The 27,042-nt window shown below is 44.8% G+C and overlaps 1 protein-coding gene across 4 annotated transcripts in view; it reads right to left on the minus strand.

The window, feature by feature from the left end:
* Positions 1-26,796, minus strand: part of ehmt1b (euchromatic histone-lysine N-methyltransferase 1b) — a 30,934-nt gene extending 4,138 nt beyond the window's left edge. The window contains exons 1-25 of one of the 4 annotated variants that reach the window (XM_029689193.2): positions 26,713-26,796; positions 12,641-12,764; positions 12,012-12,556; positions 11,729-11,876; positions 11,374-11,510; positions 11,093-11,254; positions 10,875-10,937; positions 10,570-10,687; positions 10,349-10,456; positions 9,769-9,914; positions 9,463-9,606; positions 8,971-9,206; positions 8,554-8,766; positions 6,489-6,571; positions 6,276-6,382; positions 5,884-6,006; positions 5,556-5,657; positions 4,617-4,721; positions 4,301-4,455; positions 3,983-4,147; positions 3,636-3,780; positions 2,584-2,661; positions 2,381-2,496; positions 1,793-1,879; positions 1,564-1,642 (exon numbers count right to left, since the gene is read on the minus strand). In XM_029689193.2, coding sequence (XP_029545053.2) covers positions 1,564-1,642; positions 1,793-1,879; positions 2,381-2,496; positions 2,584-2,661; positions 3,636-3,780; positions 3,983-4,147; positions 4,301-4,455; positions 4,617-4,721; positions 5,556-5,657; positions 5,884-6,006; positions 6,276-6,382; positions 6,489-6,571; positions 8,554-8,766; positions 8,971-9,206; positions 9,463-9,606; positions 9,769-9,914; positions 10,349-10,456; positions 10,570-10,687; positions 10,875-10,937; positions 11,093-11,254; positions 11,374-11,510; positions 11,729-11,876; positions 12,012-12,556; positions 12,641-12,764; positions 26,713-26,733 — 3,510 coding nt within the window. In that variant the 5' untranslated portion in view covers positions 26,734-26,796. Of the gene's footprint in view, positions 1-1,563; positions 1,643-1,792; positions 1,880-2,380; positions 2,497-2,583; positions 2,662-3,635; positions 3,781-3,982; positions 4,148-4,300; positions 4,456-4,616; positions 4,722-5,555; positions 5,658-5,883; positions 6,007-6,275; positions 6,383-6,488; positions 6,572-8,553; positions 8,767-8,970; positions 9,207-9,462; positions 9,607-9,768; positions 9,915-10,348; positions 10,457-10,569; positions 10,688-10,874; positions 10,938-11,092; positions 11,255-11,373; positions 11,511-11,728; positions 11,877-12,011; positions 12,557-12,640; positions 12,765-23,467; positions 23,564-26,712 lie in introns of those variants that run through there. The other 3 variants (XM_065004678.1, XM_029689192.2, XM_065004680.1) reach the window with 3 other exon arrangements.
* Positions 26,797-27,042: the final 246 nt, after the last annotated feature.

A 27,042-nucleotide genomic window follows, 5' to 3' on the forward strand; every position in this document is an offset into this window, starting at 1 on the left:
CTACACCTGTTGGTTAGGGGCTCGTAAGTCAGCATTTCACTGTAAGGTCTACACCTGTTGGTTAGGGGCCCGTAAGTAAGTATTTCACTGTAAGGTCTACATCTGTTGGTTAGGGGCTCGTAAGTAAGCATTTCACTGTAAGGTCTACGTCTGTTGGTTAGGGGCTCGTAAGTAAGCATTTCACTGTAAGGTCTACACCTGTTGGTTAGGGGCCCGTAAGTCAGCATTTCACTGTAAGGTCTACATCTGTTGGTTAGGGGCTCGTAAGTCAGCATTTCACTGTAAGGTCTACACCTGTTGGTTAGGGGCTCGTAAGTAAAGCATTTCACTGTAAGGTCTACACCTGTTGGTTAGGGGCCCGTAAGTCAGCATTTCACTGTAAGGTCTACACCTGTTGGTTAGGGGCCCGTAAGTAAGCATTTCACTGTAAGGTCTACATCTGTTGGTTAGGGGCTCGTAAGTAAGCATTTCACTGTAAGGTCTACACCTGTTGGTTAGGGGCCCGTAAGTCAGCATTTCACTGTAAGGTCTACACCTGTTGGTTAGGGGCCCGTAAGTCAGCATTTCACTGTAAGGTCTACACCTGTTGGTTAGGGGCCCGTAAGTAAGCATTTCACTGTAAGGTCTACACCTGTTGGTTAGGGGCCCGTAAGTCAGCATTTCACTGTAAGGTCTACACCTGTTGGTTAGGGGGGCATTTCACTGTAAGGTCTACAAGTCAGCATTTCACTGTAAGGTCTACACCTGTTGGTTAGGGGCTCGTAAGTCAGCATTTCACTGTAAGGTCTACACCTGTTGGTTAGGGGCTCGTAAGTAAGCATTTCACTGTAAGGTCTACATCTGTTGGTTAGGGGCTCGTAAGTCAGCATTTCACTGTAAGGTCTACATCTGTTGGTTAGGGGCTCGTAAGTAAGCATTTCACTGTAAGGTCTACATCTGTTGGTTAGGGGCTCGTAAGTAAAGCATTTCACTGTAAGGTCTACATCTGTTGGTTAGGGGCTCGTAAGTAAGCATTTCACTGTAAGGTCTACATCTGTTGGTTAGGGGCTCGTAAGTCAACATTTCACTGTAAGGTCTACACCTGTTGGTTAGGGGCCCGTAAGTCAGCATTTCACTGTAAGGTCTACATCTGTTGGTTAGGGGCTCGTAAGTAAAGCATTTCACTGTAAGGTCTACACCTGTTGGTTAGGGGCTCGTAAGTAAAGCATTTCACTGTAAGGTCTACACCTGTTGGTTAGGGGCTCGTAAGTCAGCATTTCACTGTAAGGTCTACGTCTGTTGTATTCGGCACGTGTGACTAATAAAATCAGATTCGAATAGCACAAAGTAAGACAATAATCGTAGAATAGCCGAGTGTTTTAGAAACAAGTCCAGGAAAGGCCTCAAGAGACAAGAATATGAATGAATTTATCACCGGGTAACAGATTGAAATCTGCCTGCAAAGCACAGCAGATCCTACTGCAATTACAGTGGTCCAAGTTGAGATACCTATAGTTACATTTTAGATTTGATCCTAAAGTTAGCCAGCAAGATTGAATGACATTCATGAGCACTGATCCCTACCTTGCTGTCTAGGTTGAACAGGTAGGAGTCGTTTTCCCTGACATCTGCCTCTGCGTCAGAGATGATCTCCCCGACATACCTGTGGACAGGAAGTGAGGTCAGGGACCCATCAACCCCACCAAATAGCAATGCAGCACCACGCACAGATGACATTGAATGGGAAATCATCTAAGAGCTTGAAGGTGCGGTAAAACTAGGCATCGTGAAAGGGGGTATGTCTAGGACTCACTCGCACACAAAGGTTCCCTGGGGAATTTCCTGCAGTGTCCGCACCCCCCAGCCCATACGACTGGTCCGGAACAGCTGCAGCCGGACCCTGAACAGAAAAACTCCTTCAGTATGGATGTACTAACAGCACATTCAAACACATTATCCCGACATGCATTTTGGGATGTCAGATGCATTACAACTTCCCAATGAGTGGTTGCGGTTTGACTGAAATACATTTTCTTCTGATCTAGATGTTATCATCAATAGGGTTGAGGAGTGTATGAGAGGTTTGACTGAAATACATTTTCTTCTGATCTAGATGTTATCATCAATAGGGTTGAGGAGTGTATGAGAGGTTTGACTGAAACACATTTTCTTCTGATCTAGATGTTATCATCAATAGGGTTGAGGAGTGTATGAGAGGTTTGACTGAAATACATTTTCTTCTGATCTAGATGTTATCATCAATAGGGTTGAGGAGTGTATGAGAGGTTTGACTGAAATACATTTTCTTCTGATCTAGATGTTATCATCAATAGGGTTGAGGAGTGTTGGCTTGGTTGTAAAAAAAATATGGTTGAATGTAGAGACAGGAAATTGGAGGTACCTCAGTCCGTTCTGCACCACGCGGTTCTTGCAGGTTCTCCAGCAGGAGCAGGCGTGGTTACACTCGAAGATGAGGGGCGGTTCCTCACGACAGAACTCCGGGAGCAGACGACCATCCTGAGAAAGGTCACAGGAACAGACATGACAATCATAGGAGACCAGCACTTTTGTCAACAATAATGATAGTGAAGTGTTGGGTCTTACCTTGTCATACCAACAGCGCAGGCTAAGCTGGCCACACATGCAGCTGCTTGAGGAGCAGTCGTCTTTACACACACAGTACTGTGGATCGCAGAGAGAAAGATGGTAATTTCATCTTTCAGGTCATCAAGTATGATCAACTCTAGGATGGTCTATTCTAGGAGTCTCCAACCTTTTCTAGAATGAGAGCTACTTTTTTTTAAATGAAGCATGTTGAGCGCTACGATTTTTTCCCCCTAGCTTTCAAACAGGCACATTCTTCTCATCTGCAACTTTTCCCCGGGGCCTTAGTGTACAAGACTTTTCTGTCAATATACCTGGTAAAATAATGGTTCCTAAACAACTCCAAGGGGGGCCCTATAAAATCAGATTTTGTTCCCCTAAATTGTTTTATATTTATAATGTATTTCTTCTGGTTTAATGCTTTAGTTTTTCCATTCTTAAAATTACAATTGTTCATAGAGAAACAATGAAATTGGATGTTGAGTTCATGTCAATGCTTAAATCACATCAGAAGATCATTTATTTGAGATGAAAACACATTTGAGTGCAATTCCCCTTTAATTGTGCATTTGGCCCTAGTGAGGAATGTGCCGATCTAGCGATAGTGCTGTACTCATTTCATGGCAAAGTTTACAAATGATATACGTTTGACAGGTAAGCCTACTTTGCAGGTAACATTTAATTGAGAAGGTTTTGTGGAAAGTATTTCTGTCGACCCACAAGATGGTTAACACATCACCTTGCTTACAACACAGAGTGATAGACAAACACGCGCACCACACACACAGACAGACAGACAGTAGTGCTGGAAATTAAATAGGCAGATATTGTGTTAGCCACTATTGGCTTAAAAAGCCAAACCTAACTAGGGATGGGTCAATGTTGCGTTGATTACATAGTAGCCGGGAGCTTGTGGTGTTGATATTTGTTTATGACAGTTTGCTGTGGAAACCGTGGAAGATTGCATGTACTTTCACAATTGTTTGGCGAGCTACTCATATGTGGGCTGCGAGTTGCTGGAGACCCCTGGTCTATCCGGTCACATGACCCACCTGTAAGTGTGTGATGTTCTTGTCTATGTTCATGGGGCACGTGACACAGTTGTCTGGGACATATTTGTAGTTATCCGGACAGGGCTCACTGTCCACTGAGTTGACACAGGGGACCGGAACTCCCTCATACCCCCGGGCTATGTCTCTGTGGTGAAAGATGTACTGGTCAGCAAAAAGGTCCCAGTGGATATTATATTATACTTGACAATCGGTCAAAAAGAGGTAGCCACAAGTAGAGGAAAGGGTAGAAAAGGTTACCATGCGTGGATCAGAGACAGAGCATCAGAAAGGTAAACGTGTGAGAGAAATGCATGAACGTTTGAGAGACGGCGATCGAGGAATTCTACCTGTTAAGGACCTTCTCCCCCTGGGTGCTGCTCCTGGCCTGCTCCTTCACCCTCCTGTTAGTCTGCAGGGTGAGCCACACCCTGGAACTGTGGCTGCAGCAGTCTGGCGGCGTCTCCCCCTCACGGTTCTTCAGGTTGACATCCGCCCCGCGAGACAAAAAGAGCCTGAGGGGCCACAGATCATAGCCTTCAACACCATCACTTAACTGCACTAGATGGAATAGTCCTGATGGGACTACAGTCTACAGCAGTGCTGTAGATGGAGATTCTATTACTTATTGCCGAATCACCAGTCATTTCCCCTCAACCTCCACTCACGTGACACATTCGAGCCTGTTCTCCCGTGCAGCGATGTGCAGGGGGGAGTCTCCGTGGATGTTGACAGCATGGAGGTCACACTTGGACTCTAGGAGGAGCTCAGCAATCTCCACACTGCCAGAGAAGGCCGCCCAGTGGAGACAGATGTTCTCCTCCTACAAACAGACAACAGTTAGCAAATTCACGACAAAGTCATATACGACGACAAAGTCAGACAAAAAAAAATAAAAACTCAAGATAGAGCAAAGTAAATGAAACAAAAATAATTTGGCTTGTGAGAGGTCATGAAGACTCTCAGTTAACCCTAGTTACTGACCTTGTCCCTAATGTTGATGTCAGCCCCTTTATTGAGCAGCATCTTCACCTGCTCTAGGTGCTTATATTCTGTTGCCCAAATCATAGCCGTCCAACCGCCATCGTCCTAGAGAGAGTAACACATCACAGCTTTAACAATGGGCCCCTACAGCACGGGATTGCTTCAATGTCCTGGATATAACAACGAGCGGTGTCACTAACCTTCTCCAAGAGATATTATAAGAGGTTGAGGAGGATGTATTACCACAAGGACAAAGACTGCCATGACATCGTTCCTGCCATAATGGATCAATACCTGCAGCAAGGTCAAGCACTTCAAATAGAGACATCAAATACCATACTCAGGTTTTTAAACTCTGCAGTACCACAATCATATGGCCTCAGAGTGCCCTTGATGGTGGCACGCAAAAGGACCTCTCCTTTTGAAATGCTGGAGCATCCCTGCCACACATCCCTGAGATCAGATACATTTTTGAGGCAGAGAAACATCTGTTTTAGAGATGGCCAGAATAGGAGGTCAACGACAACTGGCTCAGTAGCTTTACACAAACAAGTTGGCTTTCACGTCGACAGGGTAGCCAATGGGGTTGTAAATCCTAACTAATGCATGCTGAGAAAGAACAGATCCTTCCACAGCAGCTGCAATGTAAGAGGAAACCATTAGGAGCCCATGTGGAGCGGATGGGAGCAGTTCGCCCACCGAGAGGAGAGTCAGGCCCCTACGGAAAGGCTACTAGTGAGAGCACAACACAAACATGGGCCAGAGCAAAACAACAACTGAATTAACATGAAAGCACTCCTGCTTCTGATTGACTTCCGTGGTACAACCAACACAAGCCATGGTAAGCTATAATCATCTTGAGGGACTAAACATTGTGCAGAATTACAGCTCACCAAGTTTGTGTTTCACCGGTTTATGACTGAAAAAAGCAGAACTCACCTGACAGTTGATGTCTATGAGTCCTGTGGAGAGTAGATGCTCCACAATGTTATAATGGCCAATCTTAGCAGCCAGGTGGAGACAAGTGAACCCCTCCACATCCTGGAGAACAGAAGGGAGTCCAACACACATTGCTGCCGTCATAAGATTCATACCACTGTAACACAACACAACCCTCGATATAGCATGCAAGCCCTGTTAGTAGGCCATCAAAACACTATTACCAAAGCCTAAGCCACTGCCCCCATGGAAATATAGACTAATGAAGTCTCCCGGGAGAATGAGGTATGCGTGTCGTTGTGGTGTTAGAGAGGGTGTGTGAACCCACCTTGTGGCTGGCGATGGCTCCCGCCCTCAGTAGGTAGCAGACCGCCTCCAGGTGGTTGTTCTCACAGGCCTCCATCAGGGGAGTGCGCTGGTCCTCATCGCAGATGTCCAGGTTAGCACCAGACTGGTAGGGAGGGAGGGACAGACCAAAACAACTAGATCAATCTACTCTGATCCACTCAATACTGTCGAAATTGATCCTTGATAAGATGTTGATGACTGTCCGATTAAAATGATCCGCTATGAAGACGTCAACACGTGTGCAACGTAATAACCTGGCGAGTCAACCGATGCCGTGGAACCCATGTTGGAAGGTCTCGATGCATGTCCGTGCAATGCAGCGTCTACCCCTTCCCTCATCCACTCCCAGTGGGAACCATAGCCAAGCCTCACCTGAACCAGCAGGTGACAGATCTCCTGGTGGCCTGCCTCAGATGCTACATGGAGGGGGGTGCGTCTGCTCTGGCTCTCCATCTTAAAGTTAGGGTCTACCCCATCCACTGGTGGACAGGGATACAGAGGGACATTTGTTATTCACAGAAACCTGACCAGATAATGACGCTTGTTTAATATCTTAGTTAAAAAAAAAAAAGACATCTCCCTCACCCAACATGAGCAAGACCTTCTGTATTTCTCCCTGTTTAGCAGAGATAAACAGCTGCTTGGGGTGAAACCGCAGCTTCTTGGGCCTGATGCAGGACACATGGAACAAGTCAGTCCACAGGAATACACCTTCACAATAACAACAGGAAAATATTGATGAAAACAGAAATCATTTAACGTGTGCATGAACATGTCACACAGGAAGGTAGCTGAGGAACCCTCAACGTTCTCTTACTGGGCCGTCAAAAACTATTCAGACCCCTTGACTTTTTCCACTTTACAGCCTTTTCCTAAAATTTATTAAAACATTTTCTTTCCCTCCTCATCAATCTACACACACACACACACTACCTCATAATGAAAAACTGAAATATTACATTTACATAAGTATTTTGTTGAGTGTGTACTTTGTTGAAGCACCTTTGGCAGTGATTACAGCCTCGAGTCTTCTTGGGTATGAAGCTACAAGCTTGGCACACCTGTATTTGGGGAGTTTCTCCAATTCTTCTCTGCAGATCCTCTCAAGCTCTGTCAGGTTGGATGAGGAGCGTCACTGCACAGCTGTTTTCAGGTCTCTCCAGTGATGTTAGATCGGGCTCAAGTCCGGGCTCTTTGTCCTGTTGGAAGGTGAATCTTCGCCCCAGTCTGAGGTCAGGAGCTCGGTGGAACAGGTTTCCATCAAGGATCTCTCTGTTCTTTGCTACGTTCATCTTTCCCTCGATCCCGACTAGTCTGCCAGTCCTTGCCACTGAAGAACATCCCCGTAGCATGATGCTGCCACCACTCTGCTTCACCATAGGGATGCTGCCAGGTTTCCTCCAGATGTGACATTTAGCATTCAGGCCAAATAATTGTTTTCATTAGGCCATTAGAACCTTGTTTCTCATGCTGTGTCCTGTAGGTGCCATTTGGCAAACTGCAAGCAGGCTGTCATGCGCATTTTACTGAGGAGTGGCTTCCATCTGGCCAATCTACCATAAAGGCCTGAATCGTGGAGCGCTGCAGAGATGGTTGTCCTTCTGGAAGGTTCTCCCATCTCCGCAGAGAAACTCTGGAGCTCTGTCAGTGTGACAATTGGGTTCTTGGTCACCTCCCTGACCAAGGCCCTTCTCCCCCAATTGCTCAGTTTGGCCAGGCGGCCAGCTCTAGGAAGAGTCTTGGTGGTTCCAAACTTCTTCCATTTAAGATTGATGGAAGCCACTGTATTCTTGGGGGACCTTCAATGCTGCAGAATTGTTTTGGTATCCTTCCCCAGATCTGTGCCTCGACACAATCCCGGAGCTCTACGGACAATTCCTTCAACCTCACGGCTTGGTTTTTGCTCTGATATGCACGGTCAACTGTGGAACCTTATATAGACAGGTGTGTGCCTTTCCAAATCATGTCCAATCAATTGAATTTACGACATGTGGACTCCAATCAAGTTGTAGAAACATCTCAAGGATGATCAATGGAAACAGGATGCATCTGAGCTCAATTTCGAGTCTCATAGTAAAGGATTTGAATACTTACAGTACCAGTCAAAAGTTTGGACTTTTTTTTCTTTTTACCATTTTCTACTTTGTAGAATAATAGTGAAGACATCAAAACTATGAAATAGCACATATGGAATCATGTAGTAACCAAAAAAGTGTTAAACAAATCTAAATATATGTTATATTTGAGATTCTACAAAGTGGCCACCCTTTGCCTTCATGACAGCTTTGCACACGCTTGGCATTCTCTCAACCAGCTTGAAGTCTTCCCCCACTATTTCTCGCATCATTTAAAAAAAAAGACAAAACGTTCCCACCTTGTCTAGCGTAATTTGTTTTGTCGACATTTGGGAAGTTCACTGACAAATGTGCCGTTTCCATCAAGTGGGTCGTGCCATTTTTTATCCGGCATCGACTACACGCATGAAAAGGTTGCATCAAAACCTTGTTAGTAACACTTAAAGTGGTTAAGAGGAGACTGGTGAGGGGGTGGTAGTGAGAGAGTGAAATACTAATCAGGACAATCAAACAGTTGCATAGTAGAGCAGCACTTTTTAACCTCTCAAACCCTGAGTCTTGGTAGAATGTCTTACTTCTCTGTGTCCAGTGCCAGCAGGATGCTCTCCAAGGTCTCTTTAGGGGCGGCGCCCACTCCTATGCCGATCCCCATGCCCACAGCAGGAGGCAGAACTCCGGTTCTGGAGCCTCCAGGGAAGGAGGAGGTGTCCAGTGTGTGCTCGGGTGGGATGGAGAGAGAGCTGTCTGCTTGGCCACCCAGATCACCTCCCACAGAGAGACAGAATGGACTGGAACACACACAGAAGGGTGACAAATGCCTGATTACTGCAACAGAAGAGTGATACTGTTGAAAATACCAGTGTCATCTTTCCAGACTGAAAGGAATACATAATATGAGGAAACGATGTATTGATGAAAACGTGAGATTAGTCTCCTTTCTTTAACCTGCTTTACCCCCCGACCCATTATTCCCAATAGTGCTGTGAACCTACCCTCCAGTTGTGGTGTCTGCCCTGCCCTCCGCGGTCCTGGGCGTGGCAGGGTCATGTGCAGCACGTGTGGCGGGCACGGTGGAGGTTGTGTCGGCCTTGGCGATGGTGACCTCCTTGGCCTTGCTGGCCTCCTCCCCACAGTGTGGACAGAAGGTCTGGCCCTTCAGTACTGAGGCACAGGCCTGGTGGAAACGGTGGGAGATGTTGATGTCCGGTTGGCACTCCATGAACGTACCCTATAACCCAAACATACACAGCCAGGTCAGTGTGTCTACCATTGAAGAATCTGTTTTTAACGTTTTCGAAGGCCATAATCACAGAATATATAAAGGCCTTGGCTAGTTCAGTGTTCTAAGTAGGGCCAGGTTTTTTCCCCTCTAACCGCTAATAATTAGGACCAAGAGCTTTTCCTGGCTTACTAGAAGACCCTTTCCACTCAGAAATAGATGCAGTGTTTGCCCATTCCCACTCCAGGGAGGTCCCAGTACTCACGGCTCTGCAGAAGAAGCCACAGCCGGGACAACACTGGTGCTTGACCATGCCGGCCCGGTGGTCCTCACACAGCACCAGCAGCTGCACAGAATTTGAGGGACGCATCATCTCATGCTTTAGAACCGCACTCTGACACAGGCTCAGCTGTGAGGAGAAGGAAAGAGGTACGTATGAGTGAGAAACAAAGGCTGAAAAGGGAGAAAGGGGTGGATAATCAGGACGAAGCCAAAGGGAGAGAATATGATAAGTGGACATAGAGAATGGGATACGTGCATAAATATGATGAGGCCTAGCATCAAGGCTCACCTGTCGGTCGACGCTCTCCGTGGCCATGCACTTCCTGTCGGCCAGCGTGAGGATCTCCCGACTCTTGGGCGTCTCCATGCGACAGCTGCAGAGGGGCAGCTCCTGCACCATATCTGGCTCCACACTTCCCATAGCCCCAGAAACTCCTGCACAGAGGACCATCCCACTCAGCTCATCTGACAGATGTCGATATGACCCTTACTAGACACAGGTTTAATGCGCTTTCCAAGAGTTTATAGAGACTAATTTATAAAGATACAGACTGCAAGAGCTACAATAGTGGTATAGTTCTAGACTCTTGATTATCAGATTTTATATTTCTATGACAGACCACCAGGGGGCGCTCAGTGCTGCTCTCATGAGTCATCTGAACCTGTCAGGGAGGACAGAGGCCTTGCCTCACAAAACCAAGACCATTTTGGAGTCTTTAGAAACATTAAAAGGTAGTCTATGGATGGGAAAATCTCTGAGAGGAATTATCTTACCAACAGGCAGTTCAGTTCACAACTACCCCCATTTCGTCTTATTCCCCCATTTCGTCTTATTCCCCCATCACCTACTCCTCTGTGGCCTCACTCACCTGTGTGCATTGAGGAGAGCAGCTTCTCCTGGGCTTTGAGGTTGAGTAAGTGGACGGGAACCTCTGTGTACTCCTTATTGAGGCCTGCCTGGTCCTGGGGTCCTGTGCCTGGAAAGGGATGTAGAGTTAGCTAGCACAGGGAGCAGAAAGTCAAAAGGTAGGATTTCTCTTCAGATGTTTCCATAATGTTCCTCATAAGGCAGAGCGGTGGGTTACTGTACCAGGGAGTCCCTCAATCTTGGGCTTAGGCTTCCTTTTCCGTTTCCTGGATGGCCGGAGCCAGGCGCTGTCTCCCTTTACTTTCTTTTTCAATCTCTTCTTCACGCTGGATTCCGAGCTCTGTGTGTAAAGCAGATCATTTGAGAGATGTATTCTCTCCGATGTCAATCAATGTACCCCTCCTCAGTCTGATGGTGGAACAACATGAGAGACTGTGCTTTGATAACGTTTGGGTTCACAAAAACACTCACTTCTGTCGTTCTATTCCAAAGGACTCAAAGAAGGGAAAAGAGTTGTGTAATTTTACCAAGTCAGACTCGTTCTCCTCTTCTTCCTCTTCAGCTGATTCCTCAGAGTCCGGCTCCTCTCCCTGAACCGACAAGTATCACACAATGTCAAAGAGGTTTGGCCATTTGCAAAACGATTTAATTGCATTTCCTACCTGTGATATCTATGAATGTAATAGAAGCATCATTTTATCAAGATTCTCAACTGGGGTGCAGACAGACCAACTAAGATTTCAACCTGAAGGGCAAGGCATGATGTTCGACTCTTCTCCTGGCCCGTGGAGACACCTTCCTCTCCACCCTGCTCCTCCTCCTCCTCCCATTCCTCTCCATCTTCCAAATCTTCCTCCTCGGACTCATTCTCCATCCTTTCCCCGTTGACATGTGCTACCTCTTTAGGCTGGGGGCAGAGAAATATTACAACATGATGCTGACAGCCAAATATCCAAATTCTAATACATTTCCTCCCAATTTCCATTCAATTCTAAGACAGTTAAGTCTATGTAGGAGAGATGAAACCTGTGTGCTTTGAGTTGATTGTTGAAGTTGACTGAACATCTCCACCACTGTCAGCTGCCTCAGCACTTTGGTTTTCTTCCTGGGGACCAGACTGTACGTTCCCATCTTCCTCTTCTTCTTCCTCGATGCCGACGCTGCTGGAAAAGAACAACCAATTGAGCCTCAAGAAGCCATGAACCTCTTAAGCTACGTCACATTACGCACAGCTTTTATTCATACTCCTCTGGCGTTTGCAGCCTTGAAATAAGTAGATAGCCTCCAGTAAGCAAAGTACTGCCATTACATTGTTGTTGTGTGTGATGTTCGCCTTGTACCCTCTCCCCTGTACTGTAGGCCCCAGTGTTGTCTCTCTGACCTGTCTGGGACTTGGCTGTGGCTGCAGCCGGCAAGTCGTTTTGGCTCTGAGGTAGCTGGTTCTGGGAGGGGGATGTCTTCTCCTCCTCTGGTCCATTCAGACTCTCCTCGTCTGCACCGTTTGGTTCTGTTAATGCCCTGTTTAGAAGCTACGGCGATAAAGAAAATATTAGTGAATCAAAAGGCGGCTATGCTTCACATTTTAATAGAATTTCACTCGTGTGTCTCACGGAAATACCTGAACCATTCATCGACTCTCTTTTTACTAGGCTAATACTAGCTACCTTTAGTGTCTGGTTGGACGCTGGCCTGGACATGGTCTTGCGTGCTCGGTGTATGGCGATGGACAGCGGAGAGGGGGCGGGGGAGTCGCTAGGGGACGTGCCATTTTTAGTCTCTGTGTCTGAGTCCCCCTGTCCCGACGGGGAGCCGGCCTGGTGGTTATCAGTTCTTAGTGCACCAGGACTGTGGGCATGCCCTGCTGCGGAGGACAGGAAGGTTGTGGTGGTGTGTCCCACCATTGTGGTGCCGGAAGGCAACCAGCTAGTCCTGTGTGGGGCAGCCACCAAGCCTGTCCCCGTTGTAGACCCCCCCTCCTGCTGCTTGCTGAGGATGTATCCATTACTCCCGGTGACGGACCCGTGAGGTGGGTCGGTCTCCAACATCCCATTCTCTGTGACCACCTGAGACTTGTTGCCCAGGGAGACCAGGGGGGTGGGGCACTGGTGTCCGTTCCCCACCTCTGCGCTCTCATAGGTTCCGTTTAGCTCCGCCTCTGCTCCGGGGGAGGGTCCCAGTCTGGAAGCTACCTCCTCATTTCTCAATGTGTCTGGAACAGTAGATATCAGTCAGTCTCACAGTACGGTCTTATGTTAGGCTGGCTCAAGAGACAAAGACTAGGAGTAAACCTTACCATGTTTAGCTGTAATGGCTTTAAAGATGAGCTCACCTCCTTCCTCCTCTCGGTCCCCAGGTGATTCCATCCCCTCCTCCATGGACTCCCCTTTACCCAATCTGCCTTCGGCCAGACCTGTGGGCTGACAGCACACACACACACACAAACTGCTAACTCCATGCCCAGCGTCAAGAACACAGCTATATGGTCAGAGAAATTCATATAGCCTACAAAAGCGTGCTGGACAATTAACAGCCTTGCGACGCCAAATACAGGCCTACTCTGTTTAGAGAGGTTACAGACCAACAGAATGCACTCATAAACCTAAGTATGTCCACAATTTCACTAAATTTTTAAGCTTGAAGTATGTGAAGTTTATGATCCCCATGTCTGAAATAGCCTGCAACTCTGTGTGGCTATAACAGACACAGAACAGAACTCTTATGAACAACACTACAAAGCATAATGGGTTGTTCCACCTGAAAAAAGTACAAGCATTATTTTGTTGAAATAATGAGAAATTAAGCTATTTGACTGACCCAAATTGGCCATTTTCATTTATAGGACTCATATAATATTCAATAAATATAGTACCTAACATCTGATTTGGACAAAACTTATTCCGAACAATGAATAAGACATGAGGAATAAAAAAACAAAAAATGGCCAAAAGCCACCCACGGACCCCACACCAAGCCCACCAACGGCCAGTAGTAGTAGTATGAAGCTGCGGCTTGGTGTATTGTTTATTCATACTATGTAATGTATTCTTAGTGAATATGGTGATGACCCCCCTGTTCAGAGAAATTAGCCCAGGTTGCATTTCCCCCATAAGTGTTTAAGTACCATGTTTTGCCCACCAGATGTCACTGTTCCTGCCACATTCTTTTATCACATTTTCTGGTGTCTTGCGTTTATTAATAAATGAATAACAACATTTTCTCTGCAACTTTGGGTAGAAAACCAATAGCTTTTAGGCTTCAGCAGTTCTAATGGTTTCAATGTTCTTCAAATGGTAAATGTCCCAAACACACACACTGTATAGTATTTTGCAATGGGTTGGATTTAATGGTAAATGTCACCAATCACATGACAGAGATGTTTGCTAATAATTTTATTGAAAAACACAACTACCATGCAATGGTTTATAATTGTATTATTTTAGTAGGGTTCTCATATTTTAGTCCCTAGTCAATTTTTCAACCCAAGAAAATTGCAATTAACAGAAATGTCCGTTATTTTATTTTTTTAAACTAATTGACTGATGTCGGTTCAATTATTTTAAATTCCATTTAGTTCTGTGAGCACAACGCGCAGTTTCTCTAGAGACAAATCAGATCAAGCGCAAACTGTGGGATGTAGTAGGGAGTTGTAGTGTCCAACAGGCCAATATTCTACATAGTTTAGCACAGAACACATTGTAATTAACAACAATGACCATAATCCATTGCGCGGAGAGAAGAGACGGAAGACGTGCGATGGGATAGAGAGCAGCTTCTTCGCGAAGGGACATACAGACATACATCGGTTTTGTCTATTGTTTTAAGTATTATTTTTTGTTGTTGCATTGTTTGTCTATCATGGTATTTTAAAATGTGACTGTCCTTGTCTATCAGTGTATCAGTGTTTCGTTACTTGTCATATTTTGTGTTTAATTGTGGACCCCAGGAAGAGTAGCTGCTGCTTCAGCATTGGGGATCCAAATGAACAAATACCTGAAAACACATTATCTAAGTGGTTGATACTTGGTATTCAGCAGTCACAAAAGTGTGCCTACTAAAATAGTGATTTTGTTTGACAGGATAGGCAGGAGCTCTATAGAGATGAGATGACTTGGAAAGAAATAATAAAATAAAACAAATGTAATATACAAAACTATTTTATTAAAGTACAGTAATGGGATTAAATGGGACTTTTATTAATTGATTTATGCTGTGTTACAGCATTCAACCCACATAATGCATAGCACATTTAATGTTCATTTGAATTTTTAAATAATCGAACCGGGGAGGACATCCCCAAATGCACAGAGAATACATTACACAGTATGAATAAACTCCAAGCAGCAGCTTCATACTACTTGTCAAACAGAGAACTGATATTGTATTCTGGCCGTTGGGGTGGCCTTGATGTAGGGAGGTCCATGGGCTTTTCACCATTTATTTGGATTTCTCACATCTTAAATCATTGTTAAGAAAAGGTTTGGTCCAAATCGGATGTTGGGTACTATATTTATTGAATATTATATTAATTCTATAAATTGAAATGGCCAATTTGGGTGTGATTGCATTAGCTTCAAATTGAAAGAATTTCAGAACAATCTGAGATGATGGGTGTCATGGCTTGCTGAAATGACATGGAACAACCCCAATGACAGACACTGGTTGGACAGACACAGTATAAAAAGACACCTCCACGATGGGAAATTCCCCATGTGGGATCCAGGACCACCACACTACAGATGACTCATTCTTTAAACACACCGAGGCCAAACAGGAAGAAAGGCCAGGTGCTCTGCTCCCTCTCTCTCTCTGGCCCTCTGTCTTCAGGCCCTCACCGACTACGCTCTGCTGACATGCTAGGCTGAAGGCCCAGTTATGGCCGCTGCTCAGTAAGGAGCACTGTAATAGGAACGGAATTAAACGGTGTCTCCTCTCCTCCTCCAGAGAGCTGCCTACTGAAAGGCTTTAACTCAAACATCTCAAACCTCCAGAGAAAGCATCTCATGCTCAACCAACTGTCAGCATACTTCAAAGAGTCAAATAGGCCAAACAAGGCCAAATTACTCAGATTAGCACCAAGATCACAGGTCAACTATGATGATTATGGTGAAGACTTATGCAGGGACAAGAAACAACCCATAACATGTTCTTGTTTGCCTTGCCTTATTCTGTCTCATCTTCACTCATGTACCCGGCCCATCTCTTTCAATACTAGCTGCTAATGCAATCTTCCTTCAGCAGCACCAGACAAAAAACAAACAAAGGATAAAGACAGCAGACACCATGAACCAGACTAGGAAAACCAAAAACAGAACAGACACATCAGACAGAAGATAAAGAAGAGGACACATGCAGTTATACCAGTGGATCCACCTTTTCAAACCGACAGGTTTTCCTGTGGTTCTGTTTCTGTTACAGAACGTCTGAAAAGCTCAGAAGAGGAAGCAGGTAAGAGGGATCCGCAATGGGAGGAAATGCACCATCTTCCCCTTCTCCGCTGACGACCCGGGCCCGTCGCAAAATCTCTCACTACCAATTGGAAGCCCCATCAGACACCTGCCTCTAAAGCCACCACAAAATGTCTGCCTAATGTGGCTCTAACAACAAAATATGCCCTTCTCTCAGTCTCCACCAGGGGAGCCATTACACAGACAGTCTTATGTGGGCTAAGAGTGGGAAGGTTGTGCAGTGCTTTGGTATTGGAGGATATAGCCTAGCATCAGACTCCATCAGCTGTCCACGGCCACCTCCCCTACAGTCCCCTCGGCCAGAGGATGGCCCCCACCTCTTGGCACCCTGCCACCATCAGGAGCTGAAGAGGACCTATTAGATTGGTTAGATAGAGGCCTCTTGTTTCAATGTGTCCTTCAGGATTAGCCTGGCCAATGCCTGTCAGATTAAAAGGCACCTCAGCCTAGCTGCTAGATTTGAGGGGAGAGCAGAGTCTGACCGACAAACTCAGGAGAGCTTTTGACATGAAACCCTGCTCTGGAGCTCCACCTGACAGAACATTGAGCCAAGGCTGATAATTCACAGTGGAAATCAAGTAAAATAAACTTGAAAAGTCACCCAAACAATGGGCTTATTTGTTTTAAGTCTAAGCAAAGGGATGTGTGAATTGTCTAAAACCACTGACACCCCAGTGGACAAAGACACCGGTGTCCTCGGTCAGGCAGATGCATGTATGTCTTGACAATGTAGTGGCCTCTCTGTAGCTCTTGCCACACATAGCTCAGTGGATCCACAGACAAATCCATTGGTATTCTGAGCACTCTGCCTTATCCTGCTCTCTCCTCTCAGTTATGAGAGAAATGTCTTCGATTTAGAAATACTTCGATTTATTAATGAAAAAATTAAAAAAACGCAATCACATAGACTAAAGTCTTCCAACATCAATCAAACAGAAAGCAATTGAGCTTTTTCAACAGTTACGGGAAAAATTGGTCATGCTCGTCTGAAACACTTGCTCGTCTAAGCCACTCGCACCCAAGAGCAAGCTGATAACTGTCAGAGGCTGAGGCTCCCAAAGAAAAAGGATCTCTGAGGCATTCTCACATGAGACCGGGTAGAAGAGAAGGGGTTCCAGAGACAGATTCCAAGGTGTGTGGTCAACACAGGTATGAGAGGGGAGAAACCCTTTCATATCCCTTCATAGATTCAAGAAACCTTCTCTAAATCGTGCTTCTCTATGTCCTCAGTTCTGCCCCTAGTGGGTGAAAATGGAAGTTGCTCATTGGAGAGAGAAGGAGGGGGAGGGAAGAGAGAGAGAGAGAGGGCCGTCTGCAGATCTCCGCCATTTCGTAACCAGATTGTTTACTGACACAACGTGGCCAACACTGCATTTTTCCACTAGGTGGGGGACATGTGGTCAGGATATACGTGGATGGGGGATGGGAGCTCAAGACAGATCCACCTATGGGTTCTAATAAATAATTAGCCAACATGAGAAAAAGACAAATATATCAGAATCATTACAAAATGTAGGCTACACAATGAAAGCCTGTAACAAACAAAAAAGGACGTAAAAAAATGATACTGTAAAAAAACAAAACCGACTTCTAAAGGTTAATATCAGACACTGTCATTTAAAAATGACTGCATCTGCCCACCATTTCTTTCTAAAATAAATCGAATGGCAGTGAGGTCAGTGCACCTTATAGCTATTAGAACACAGCTAGCTACATGACTAAAGTCTATCTTGGGTTGTGGGTTCTGACGCCAGTCCCCTGAATAAGGCTTGTCTAGCTATTGAAAGGCTGTGAACGATTAGAAAACATCTACTAACATAGCCTGGCAATGTAAACAACTATCTAGCTTCCTCCTATCACAGGTGTTAAGACTGCCAAGCGCCCAAGAGAGCAACACCCTAAACAAAAGACGCATTGACAAAAGGGTAAAAAAAACAGCTATTGAGCAATGAAGATCGCCTCCTCTTTCCTCAAAGATGGATGATGTGTATCATTAAATTCACAAGATGGCAGCATGAACAAAAAGTGAGGAATTTGGACTTGTAACAATGTGGGGGGGAAAATAAACTACTGTTGCAAAGCCATTATGGAGTGCAAAATGCAGGTACCATCACACTGGATACTGAAGCTGGTGCGGAACAGCACTGAGGCTACGGTATTGTAAGACCAGAGTCTGACTATCGCACAGGATTATCCTGCAGTCATTCATCCTTCTTCTGTTTCTCTCCAGTGTGTATTTTACCATATGGGACATTTTCACTGCGGTACCTCCTTGGCCCTTTCCTGGAGGAGAGGGTAGGGCTGCAAAGAGAAAGAGGAAGGAAGGAGAGAGAGGAGTGAAACGAGGATGGGTCTGAGTCCTGGAGTGCCTGCCGGACAGGGAGGAACACCATTTGAGAATTCCAAGGAGTCGGACCACTGCCGAGTGCATTCATCTCCAGCCTACTGTAGCATGCTCCTTTCCCTTATGCCAATGCTCCAAACACAGTTATCAACAATGAACATTTCCCCAGACAGCAGGACCCACAAAACACCTTGGCGAGATTCAAATAGCCATTCTTCTAACACCTGACCCAGGTGAACACAGTGCATTACTACCCACTTCACCATAGGGGAGTAGCAGCTTGCTGCCATATGAAATGCTGCAGTCACAGATCACACCAGGCTGAAAAAGCCTGGATTACTGATCAAACTCTCTGTTCAAGCCTGCTGTCATGGACTCTGAAGACTGGCTTCACAGCCCAGAATAGGTTACTGTCCCCTTCCCTGTGGTAAATATGTACTTGCAGTAGGCATCATACCTGCTTTCTCCTGATGGCCTCCATTGAGGAGAGTGGTGGAGAGGGAGAGAGAGTGTGGGTGCTTGAGAGGAGCGGGAGTCTCCAACGGATTGTTCCTCTTCTCCTTTTCCTCCTCGCATGCAGACATTCAACTCGTTGGTCATGTGACCCAGCAGCTCCCTCGGTCCCTCTCTTCGGAGGTCTTCCACAGAGCATGCGCAGTCAGTTCGAAATCAGTGGCTCCTCTTTTTTTCTCTCTCGCGACCTGTGCGCGGATGAATGTGGACAGCCATTTCAGGAACAGCAACATCCAAAAGTGAGAAACGGTCGCTAAGCAAGGGGCCAAAAGAGGAGAGGTGTGCACGCGCGCGAATCAGCTTCTTAAAAACTCAATCAACACTGTTCTCCTTTAAAACAGAGCCCGCGAGGAGAGAGGCAAAAATGGAACTAGCATGGGAGCGATTCTCAGCCATCTCACCTCTACATTTACATTCTAATCTTTTAGCAGACGCTCTTATCCAGAGAGATTTACAGTAGTAAGTGCCTACATGTATTACATTTTCATACTGGTCTCCCGTGGGATTTGAACCCACAACCTTGGCGTTGCAAGCACCATGACCTATGAACTGAGCCACAATTGGCCATCAGGCCAAGCCAACTCTTCAACAGATAGGCCTACTGTAATGTACCTGTGGAAATGATGGATGCCAACTTCACTGTATCGGCAAGGAGAGGTCAGAAAAGGCCTCTAGCGAACTGTTCTATGACATGACCCTTGAAGCAGACAATCTCAAATGAATTCTAAATCAAATAAAATGACAAACGAGCCATAGGAGAAAGCTTGGGGGAAGCTGGACTATAACCAAATCAAAAAGACGTCCAAGTATGTGGACTGACGATGATGTCGCTACCTTTTGGCGCAATCATTTTTCTGTTTGGTTGTAAATTCATAACAGAAAAAAAGGATCTAATCCAATCCCATTGCTTCAATAGCTTGTTAAACACTTCCTTAGGCAATAGTGACTCGGATCTTGTTTCAGTGGTGGAATCTTTTGGCACAGAACTACGTCAATGCCTACGTCACTACTTTATCCGCTTGAATAAAATACGAAATAGCAGCAAGCAAGATTGATAGCAAACGTTGGTTTTTAATCACAACGTTCTGGCATGTCTGCCTTCTGATTTGTTGGGAGAGTCCCCAGGATAGTTTTTTTCTTTCTTATCGACATAGGCAGTGACGTAGTTCTTTTAGGCCAAAAGAGTCAATCATTGAAACCAGACTCTAGTCACTGTGTTGCCTGGGGGTGGGGGTCAGGTTTTCGAGAATATTGATTTATACTGCTGAGTGACTAGTCCACCTCTTCTTTTGAGAGGTGAAATACCTTCTGTTTAGTCAGGATCTCTCCCCCTGTTTTTCTCCCTTGCCATCTGCACTTCTCCCTCTGAAATGATGGGAGGTATCAAGGCTTCCTCTCTGACCACTGAATTCATTCCTTATATTGTCCTCAGGCTGAAGACCACAGGGCAACACCACACGATGCCTCCCCAGAAGAGTCGGGGAAACTAGCACACATATCCCAATCATACAGGCCAGGGTCCTTCTCTGATTTGATATGCACACATCTACTATTGTTTTCCCCTCCTCTCCAGAGTGATGCATTTTAATTTGTTGTGGTAAATGAAAATATGAATTGTTTAATGCCAAGCTGAAGTGGCAAGGGTGTCAAGGGAGGATATGAAAATAGGCTATCAATTTATCAGAGAGAGAGTTTGATAAGGACACACCAGATCTTGGCACATAAATCCTTTCAGAATGTCAGAGCTATTCTGAGATTCCCTGTTACAAATGGAGGCTTGAATTTCCCTACACATTTTATTCATGACAAACCTCTCTCCAGAACATGTTAAGTTTATTAGCTACATAGGATGGGAACTCAATCGTGCTCATTGCTTCTACAGCCCTGTGTTCACGCTGCCCTATGGTCAGGCCCTAAACATGGCACCACAAGGCAGTGAGGCAGTCTACCGAGCATGCTCAGTAGGCATCTCAGCCATTTTGAAGCTCTATGAACTAGCTAAGTTGCAGGCAATGGAGTAAGATCTCAGCAGTCCCTTTCTACAAAAATAAAAATCTAACAACGATCTTAAACCCACACGTATATTTCGAAATCTTACATCCCACAAAGAAAAATCTGTTTCATGTTTTCTGTTGGACAGGAATCAATGTGTTTTCTTATGCCACGATAGAGCCGACGCAGGAAGAAAGCGAGAGCAAGAAAGAAAGAGAAAGAATTCAGCACTAAAACAGAAACGGAGGCCATAATAGGAGTTCTGTTAGTCTACTCGCAGCAGTGTGTGCTACCACACGCCCACGGAAAGCCGGGGCCCACTGCCAGTGAGACATTTAGTCCTCATCTCTTCTGACTATGGCCACTAAAATTAGTACAACCTATACACACACACACACGACGAGAGGCTACCAGAAGTCACTAGTACTCCACAATAAATTCTCCAGAAACGGGTGTCATGCTAACAGTCTTCAAGAAAAGGGCTTGACAAAAGACTTGTACATTCGGACAGTTTCCATCCCACTCTAGTCTGCCACCACCCGGGTTAGTTAACCCCTCAACTCCAACAGAATACCTCACAATTGGTTGATTCTCAGGATTACAATGTTCGACAGACTATTTGTGGACAGCGTACAATTCAGCTAGATTTGTAAACAACATCAATGCTGTTCATTCGGAACTAAGGCCTTTCCCAAATCAACCCGACTAATACAAAAGACAGAATGCCTGATGTCCTCATTAACTAATCCAAAGAGTCAGAGGGGAACACAGGGCTTCCGCTTCCCTGTTCCTGCTGAGCTGAGCTCAGCTCCTGGGGTGGATATGGATTTGAGGCCCCTCTACATGTACATGGAGCGTTCAGAGGATAGTCCCTCAGTCATTCACAGGAATATGGTTTAGCCAGACACGTACTAGGCTATCGCCAGCTGATCAAGTCTTGCTGGGCATCTCGTTCTCCTGATTGATAAACCTGAGCGTTTCTGGTCTACAGGTAAAAGACGTGGCCAAGTCTGTGGAACCTTGACACAATTCAATCGATTAACTTAATTAATTAACCAATCAATCATGGGGTTTAGCTTCCAAAATAAAAGACAGAAATTAAGGAGGCTGTCAATTCCCAAACTATTTAAAAAGACAACTGAGATCCATCTGAGCAAGCCCCATTAGAAGAGAGTCGAGACATAAAAAAAATGGAGATTGTAATAATCCCATCCTTCTCTTTCAAGTTCGCCCCCAGGCAACCATTGAAGTACATGGATAAAGCAGTGAATCACCATCGATGGGGAGGAGGAAAAGGGCGAAAGTAGAGCTCCACACTCAACATCTAGCTTCCCACACATGCACTGTCCCAGCTCAGGTCACATGACCAACTCTCTGTAGAAAGCTCTGACATGGCCTTTACTGGGCATGCTCAGATGGAGCCCTGCTTTTTTTCCATGGAGAAGGAAGAGGGAAAAAAACATTGCAGCCATTTCGTGAAACGATATCAAGAGACAACAATGGGCAATGGGAAAACTGTCAAGGGGTTTACCACATTTCAGAATGTGAACGTCTAGTTATAAAATCATCTAAATTTACTGGATGATTTCAATCACTGGCATCAACCGGTGACGCAGTCCAAAATATTATTTACTGCAAAGGCCTAATCACATCAACAAGATTTAGGATGTCAGAAAATATTTTCTTTGTCGAAAATTAGGGAAACAGTTTCTCTGGCCAAGTCTCTGATACTCGGCCTTGCAAACATTTGCAAGTAGCATAAATATTAATCACGTAACTAACAAGAACAGATTATTTTGGTGCTGCACCGTACTAAAACAGTAAGCTATTACCTTCTTAGAAACAATGATTTCCCTTTAACAAAGCACAAAAATACTAAATTATACCACCCTACGTCAATCTTAATGCAAGAACCACTTTCCAGTCACAAACTTGAACTCCTCACCCACCAGGGGCCAAGAAGTTCCCAATTCTTCATTAAAAAAAAAAGTGAAACACTGGATAAGCTGTTCTGAGGTAGGCCTAAAACTAATGAGTCCATATGGGTCATTGTCTGTTGTTTTGTACAGTTTAACACTAAGTGGATTTATCGCCCACCAACAACCTGAATGGTGTTGGCAACAGCATTATGATCTGTTCCGACTGCATCTAACTCAAATGACATTGATGAAATTGTTTGCACTGAAAATGCAAATCATCTGTAGAACACAGCAGTATTCACTTTCCATTCAAGTATTGCACTGCTGCTGGACTTATTTAATCAGAATAGCCTGAACTAAAGAGGCCTACCAATCAAATAAGTGTTCCACCGAAAAGAAGCATGACATGTTTTCCCACCAAGAGTAGGATCTGTGTAGATGATAAGCTGCATGCTCCATCATGACCCAAAAACAAGGAAGATCAGGGTTTTTCCCCATCACAGTCTTCTATTCAATGAGAGAGAGCACAAGACGCATCCCAAATCGGCCAGTTCACCCACTCCTTCACCATTTGAGAGATAAGTCGAATGCACTTCAGCCACCTCACGCTAAACCCATATCTACACATATCCTACCTGCACATCGCAAACAATAGGCTACATACATACAGCTTGAGGCCAGGTGGCTATTAAATGATTTACCAGTTGCCTAACAAATTAAAAATAGAGATGAAAGAAATACTGTGATAACTACAACATGTGTGATGCATAGAGAAATAAAGAGCAATGATTCCCATATTCCACTAAAACAGAGTCAGAGGATCAGTGTAAGGTTGCAGTTATGTGGCCCCCACCTTGTTACTCCCCCCTTACCACAGTGCACCATACCTTTGTCAGCAACAGAGACGCCGTGCCTTCAAGGAGCCGAGCTGACGCCATAAAGAGCCGGTCGTTCCTGTTAAGGCCAGAGGCCTAGTTGTCAGCTCTGCCCAGTGCAGTACCCTGTCTATCCAACAGGAGCAGCAGAGCTCAGCTCAGTGCTGAGCATGCTCACTGATGCCCAACAACTGACAGAGGGAGGGAAGACTGCAGGCAAGAACTAGCTTCCGTGGCTAACGATGAGCAAGAAGTGGAATTTGCCAGTCCAGAGGCATTCACGTTTACCCAGACCACTGCAAGTCAACAGTCCGACCTTCTTGTATCATCAATCTGCTTCTCCTTCCAACATTTTTTACTTCTATAAAGAACATTTGGGTTGAAGAATAATTTGTTTTATAATTCTCTCAACTAATGTTTCCCAATGCTCTCCTCCAAAATGGCTGCTAATGGCTGCAACAACTACCACAGGGTACAAAATAAAGTACATTTGGGATACATTAGGTCAGGCTCCACCCCCCTTATCTGGCTCAAACAACAAAGCAGGCTCTGGGACTCTTCTTAGAGTGCCATCACCAGGGACTTTAATCACAATTTAGGTCTACACACTCACAATACTAATATTCAAAGCAAAGTAAAAAATAAGGCAACACGTCAGTAAGCCATGAATTATCGGTTTGATTCAGAGGCCAGTGTAAACAAACATTAACAACATCCATTCCTCTGTGTTCCCTGCCAAAGCAAATGCAATGGGCATGACGTGTGTGGTTATTACTGGCATGTGTAGGCTATTGTCTGCAAGAAAAAAAACATATGTTGGCTATGTGGCTCTGGAGCTATAATGAATGGGTGCAGAAGGCAACAACCTCAGATTAGAAGATTCCTCCTTGTCAACAAGCCAGATGCATGTTGTCCCTCACAGAAGTGACATCGGCATCTTCAAACAGATGGAGAGGACTGAGGAGTGGTACCTCTCAATAGAAGGAACCTACCAGGGAGTGTTGAAGGAGACTGTCCTTAAGTGAAACATAATTCGAACTCCCTGTCGGATAACAGCGGATTGTCACACAAACTAAATGTACATGAGAGTAGATATTACCAATGGTTTAGTGGAGGGTATACGCAGGTACAGGCCGTATACCCACTTATTCAGTGGGCATTACGTATACTCACTTCTTAATCCCCACTGATATGTATCAAATTAGTGTAGTGGTGGTAAACCCTATCAATGTATAGGGTTGATGGAACTGACTGGATAGTTTAGCTTAAAAAGTTGATAAAATTGTATTTATTCACATAAATAGTCGCAGCAATGTACACGTGGCAGTAGACCTACGCAAATGCAATTTGTGGGAAAACACATTCATATAATGCGCACCACAAATGCAAAGGGTTTCATGCAGAGATGGAAATGTCCAATTGAAAGAGGGGGGATTTAAAGATGCAATAACTATCATGGGTTGCTAATATGATTAGGCTAATTCCTTTGGCTGCTACACAATGAAAGAAAGTTGAAAGTAAACCAATAGAAAACATCCCTATCTGTCAGAATTATATAATTATTTGCATTAATCCAGTGGCCATTTTTTTTGCAAACTCACTCACTGCTAGCCAAACTGTGCTAGATGCCTCACACTTGAATTAAAAGGTAACTTTACTAAAATCTAAATTTCTTAGATGTTTCCCTAAAAGTGGTCTCCTGATCTGGTTTAAGCATTGCTATGGATTTAGAACATACCATTTTGTTTTTCTATAAATACATAGTGTGACTAAGAACAAGAGCCTGAATTTGGGGGAAATCTGAAACCTGTGGATTTCTGACTCAGTTTATCGGTCTCAATAATAGGCACTACTATTAGCCTACTACACAGTACATCTTGGGTTGGCCTGACTAAGACCAATATGGGATATATCATTTTAGGTCAGTCAGTGTGTGTCACTGACTTTTTCACACAGTGCACCTTTCCTTCGCTGGGCGTGCCATTTGGGGGGGGGGGTTTGAATATACCCACTTCTCCAGGGACCACTTGATATTACCGAAGTCTGTTTACATATTGATCAAATTACATTTCTACGACCCGTGAACTAATCATGCGACCTTGTTTGTTGAGTCAACATTGAGGTCAGTGTTGGGAAGTGCGAGCAACAATGTTACCAGCTGCAGTCACTTCTGGCTTCATTTGAACAAATCCGTATGCTTATGCTTGTTACTTTGTTTCGTCCCGCAACGAGCCACTGTCTGCTGGACTAAGCAACTTGTTACTGTACTCAAGTTTATTTGGCTACACTGTACATAGCTAGCTAACAAACCCGTATAGTTCCCTGTGCATACTACAAGCGTTGCTCTTCTGTGGCGTTACCTTAGCTATCCTTTTAAAATCAACTAGATTCCTATCATAGCTGTGTTGGAGCTCACATGTACTAGCTGGTTAACTGGGGATTAGCAGGAGTTCCAAGCTAGCGAGCTCCATTGTCGAGCAGTAGTCAACTTTTGATGTACCGTGCAGCCAACACCAGCTATGCTAGTCGCTTGATTTGAGAGGGAATTTGAAATTATACACTAACCGGAATAATGCTAGTTACTTCGTTAATATACACGTTGTTTTTCACGTTTATCAATGATAGCTACATCCTTGGACCAGAGCCCTGTTTGGACCCCAATACAGGTATCCAAGTTCGATTCACATATAACGTTAGGCAGCGCGTTAATATTACAAAAAGCTAACTTGTTAGCTAACGTTAAGCTAAGCAGCTAGCTAGCAGCTCCCTGTATATTGTGGGAAACAGTGAGGGGGAGACATTACTCTTGCAATAGAAAATGCCCCAAAAAGGGTGTCGAAAAATAATGTCAATAGTTATGCAAGGGGTAAATCAATTGCAATAATGTGAGTTTGTGGTTTGCACAGGTAAAACACTGGCTAGCTGAAGAGCCGGATGGCGACATGGCCCTGGAACTTGTATGACTGAACAAAGCTGAATGCATCAACATGCACAATTCAGATTCCGGGGCAGCGCATATTCCTAGCGATTCAAGCACATTCAATTGCCCTACCGACACAAAAGCAGGGTTTCAGAATTGACAGTACCGGGCGGGCAGTTTGAAATATACTGAAAGCAGAGGTCTCACAACATTTATCCTCGTTTAAGTTTTTTGACCTAAAACTACAACATTTGTTGAAACGGGCAAGCCCACAGTCATACAAAAACACACAGCTGCAGGAAACCAATCTTGATGTAAATATGCCCCTCTTGCTTACCTCGGCTTGCACGGAAGCCATGGTTCCTTTTGCCTGACCAGTCTCCGCCCACTTAACTCATTGCGTCATCACATTCATTTCTTTGACGTGCTCAATAGCGGTCTGCTATAATTGAATTCAATATAATCGGTATTAAGTGACGCTTACATTTTAGTCAAGCAGGCTACATATCCGTTCTGGGCATTGCATCCTATGTGTGCACTGTATAGTATGAGCGAGAGTTCGCAATTACACTTGCAAAATGGGACTATAGAAAAAGTCGTATTGAACTGCTTTAAAAAAAAATCAACATCATGAAAATACGATGAAATGTCATTTGTGTCAAAATAC

The sequence above is a fragment of the Oncorhynchus nerka genome, linkage group LG19, assembly GCF_034236695.1.
Source record: "Oncorhynchus nerka isolate Pitt River linkage group LG19, Oner_Uvic_2.0, whole genome shotgun sequence".
NCBI classification, from domain to species: Eukaryota; Metazoa; Chordata; class Actinopteri; order Salmoniformes; family Salmonidae; genus Oncorhynchus; species Oncorhynchus nerka.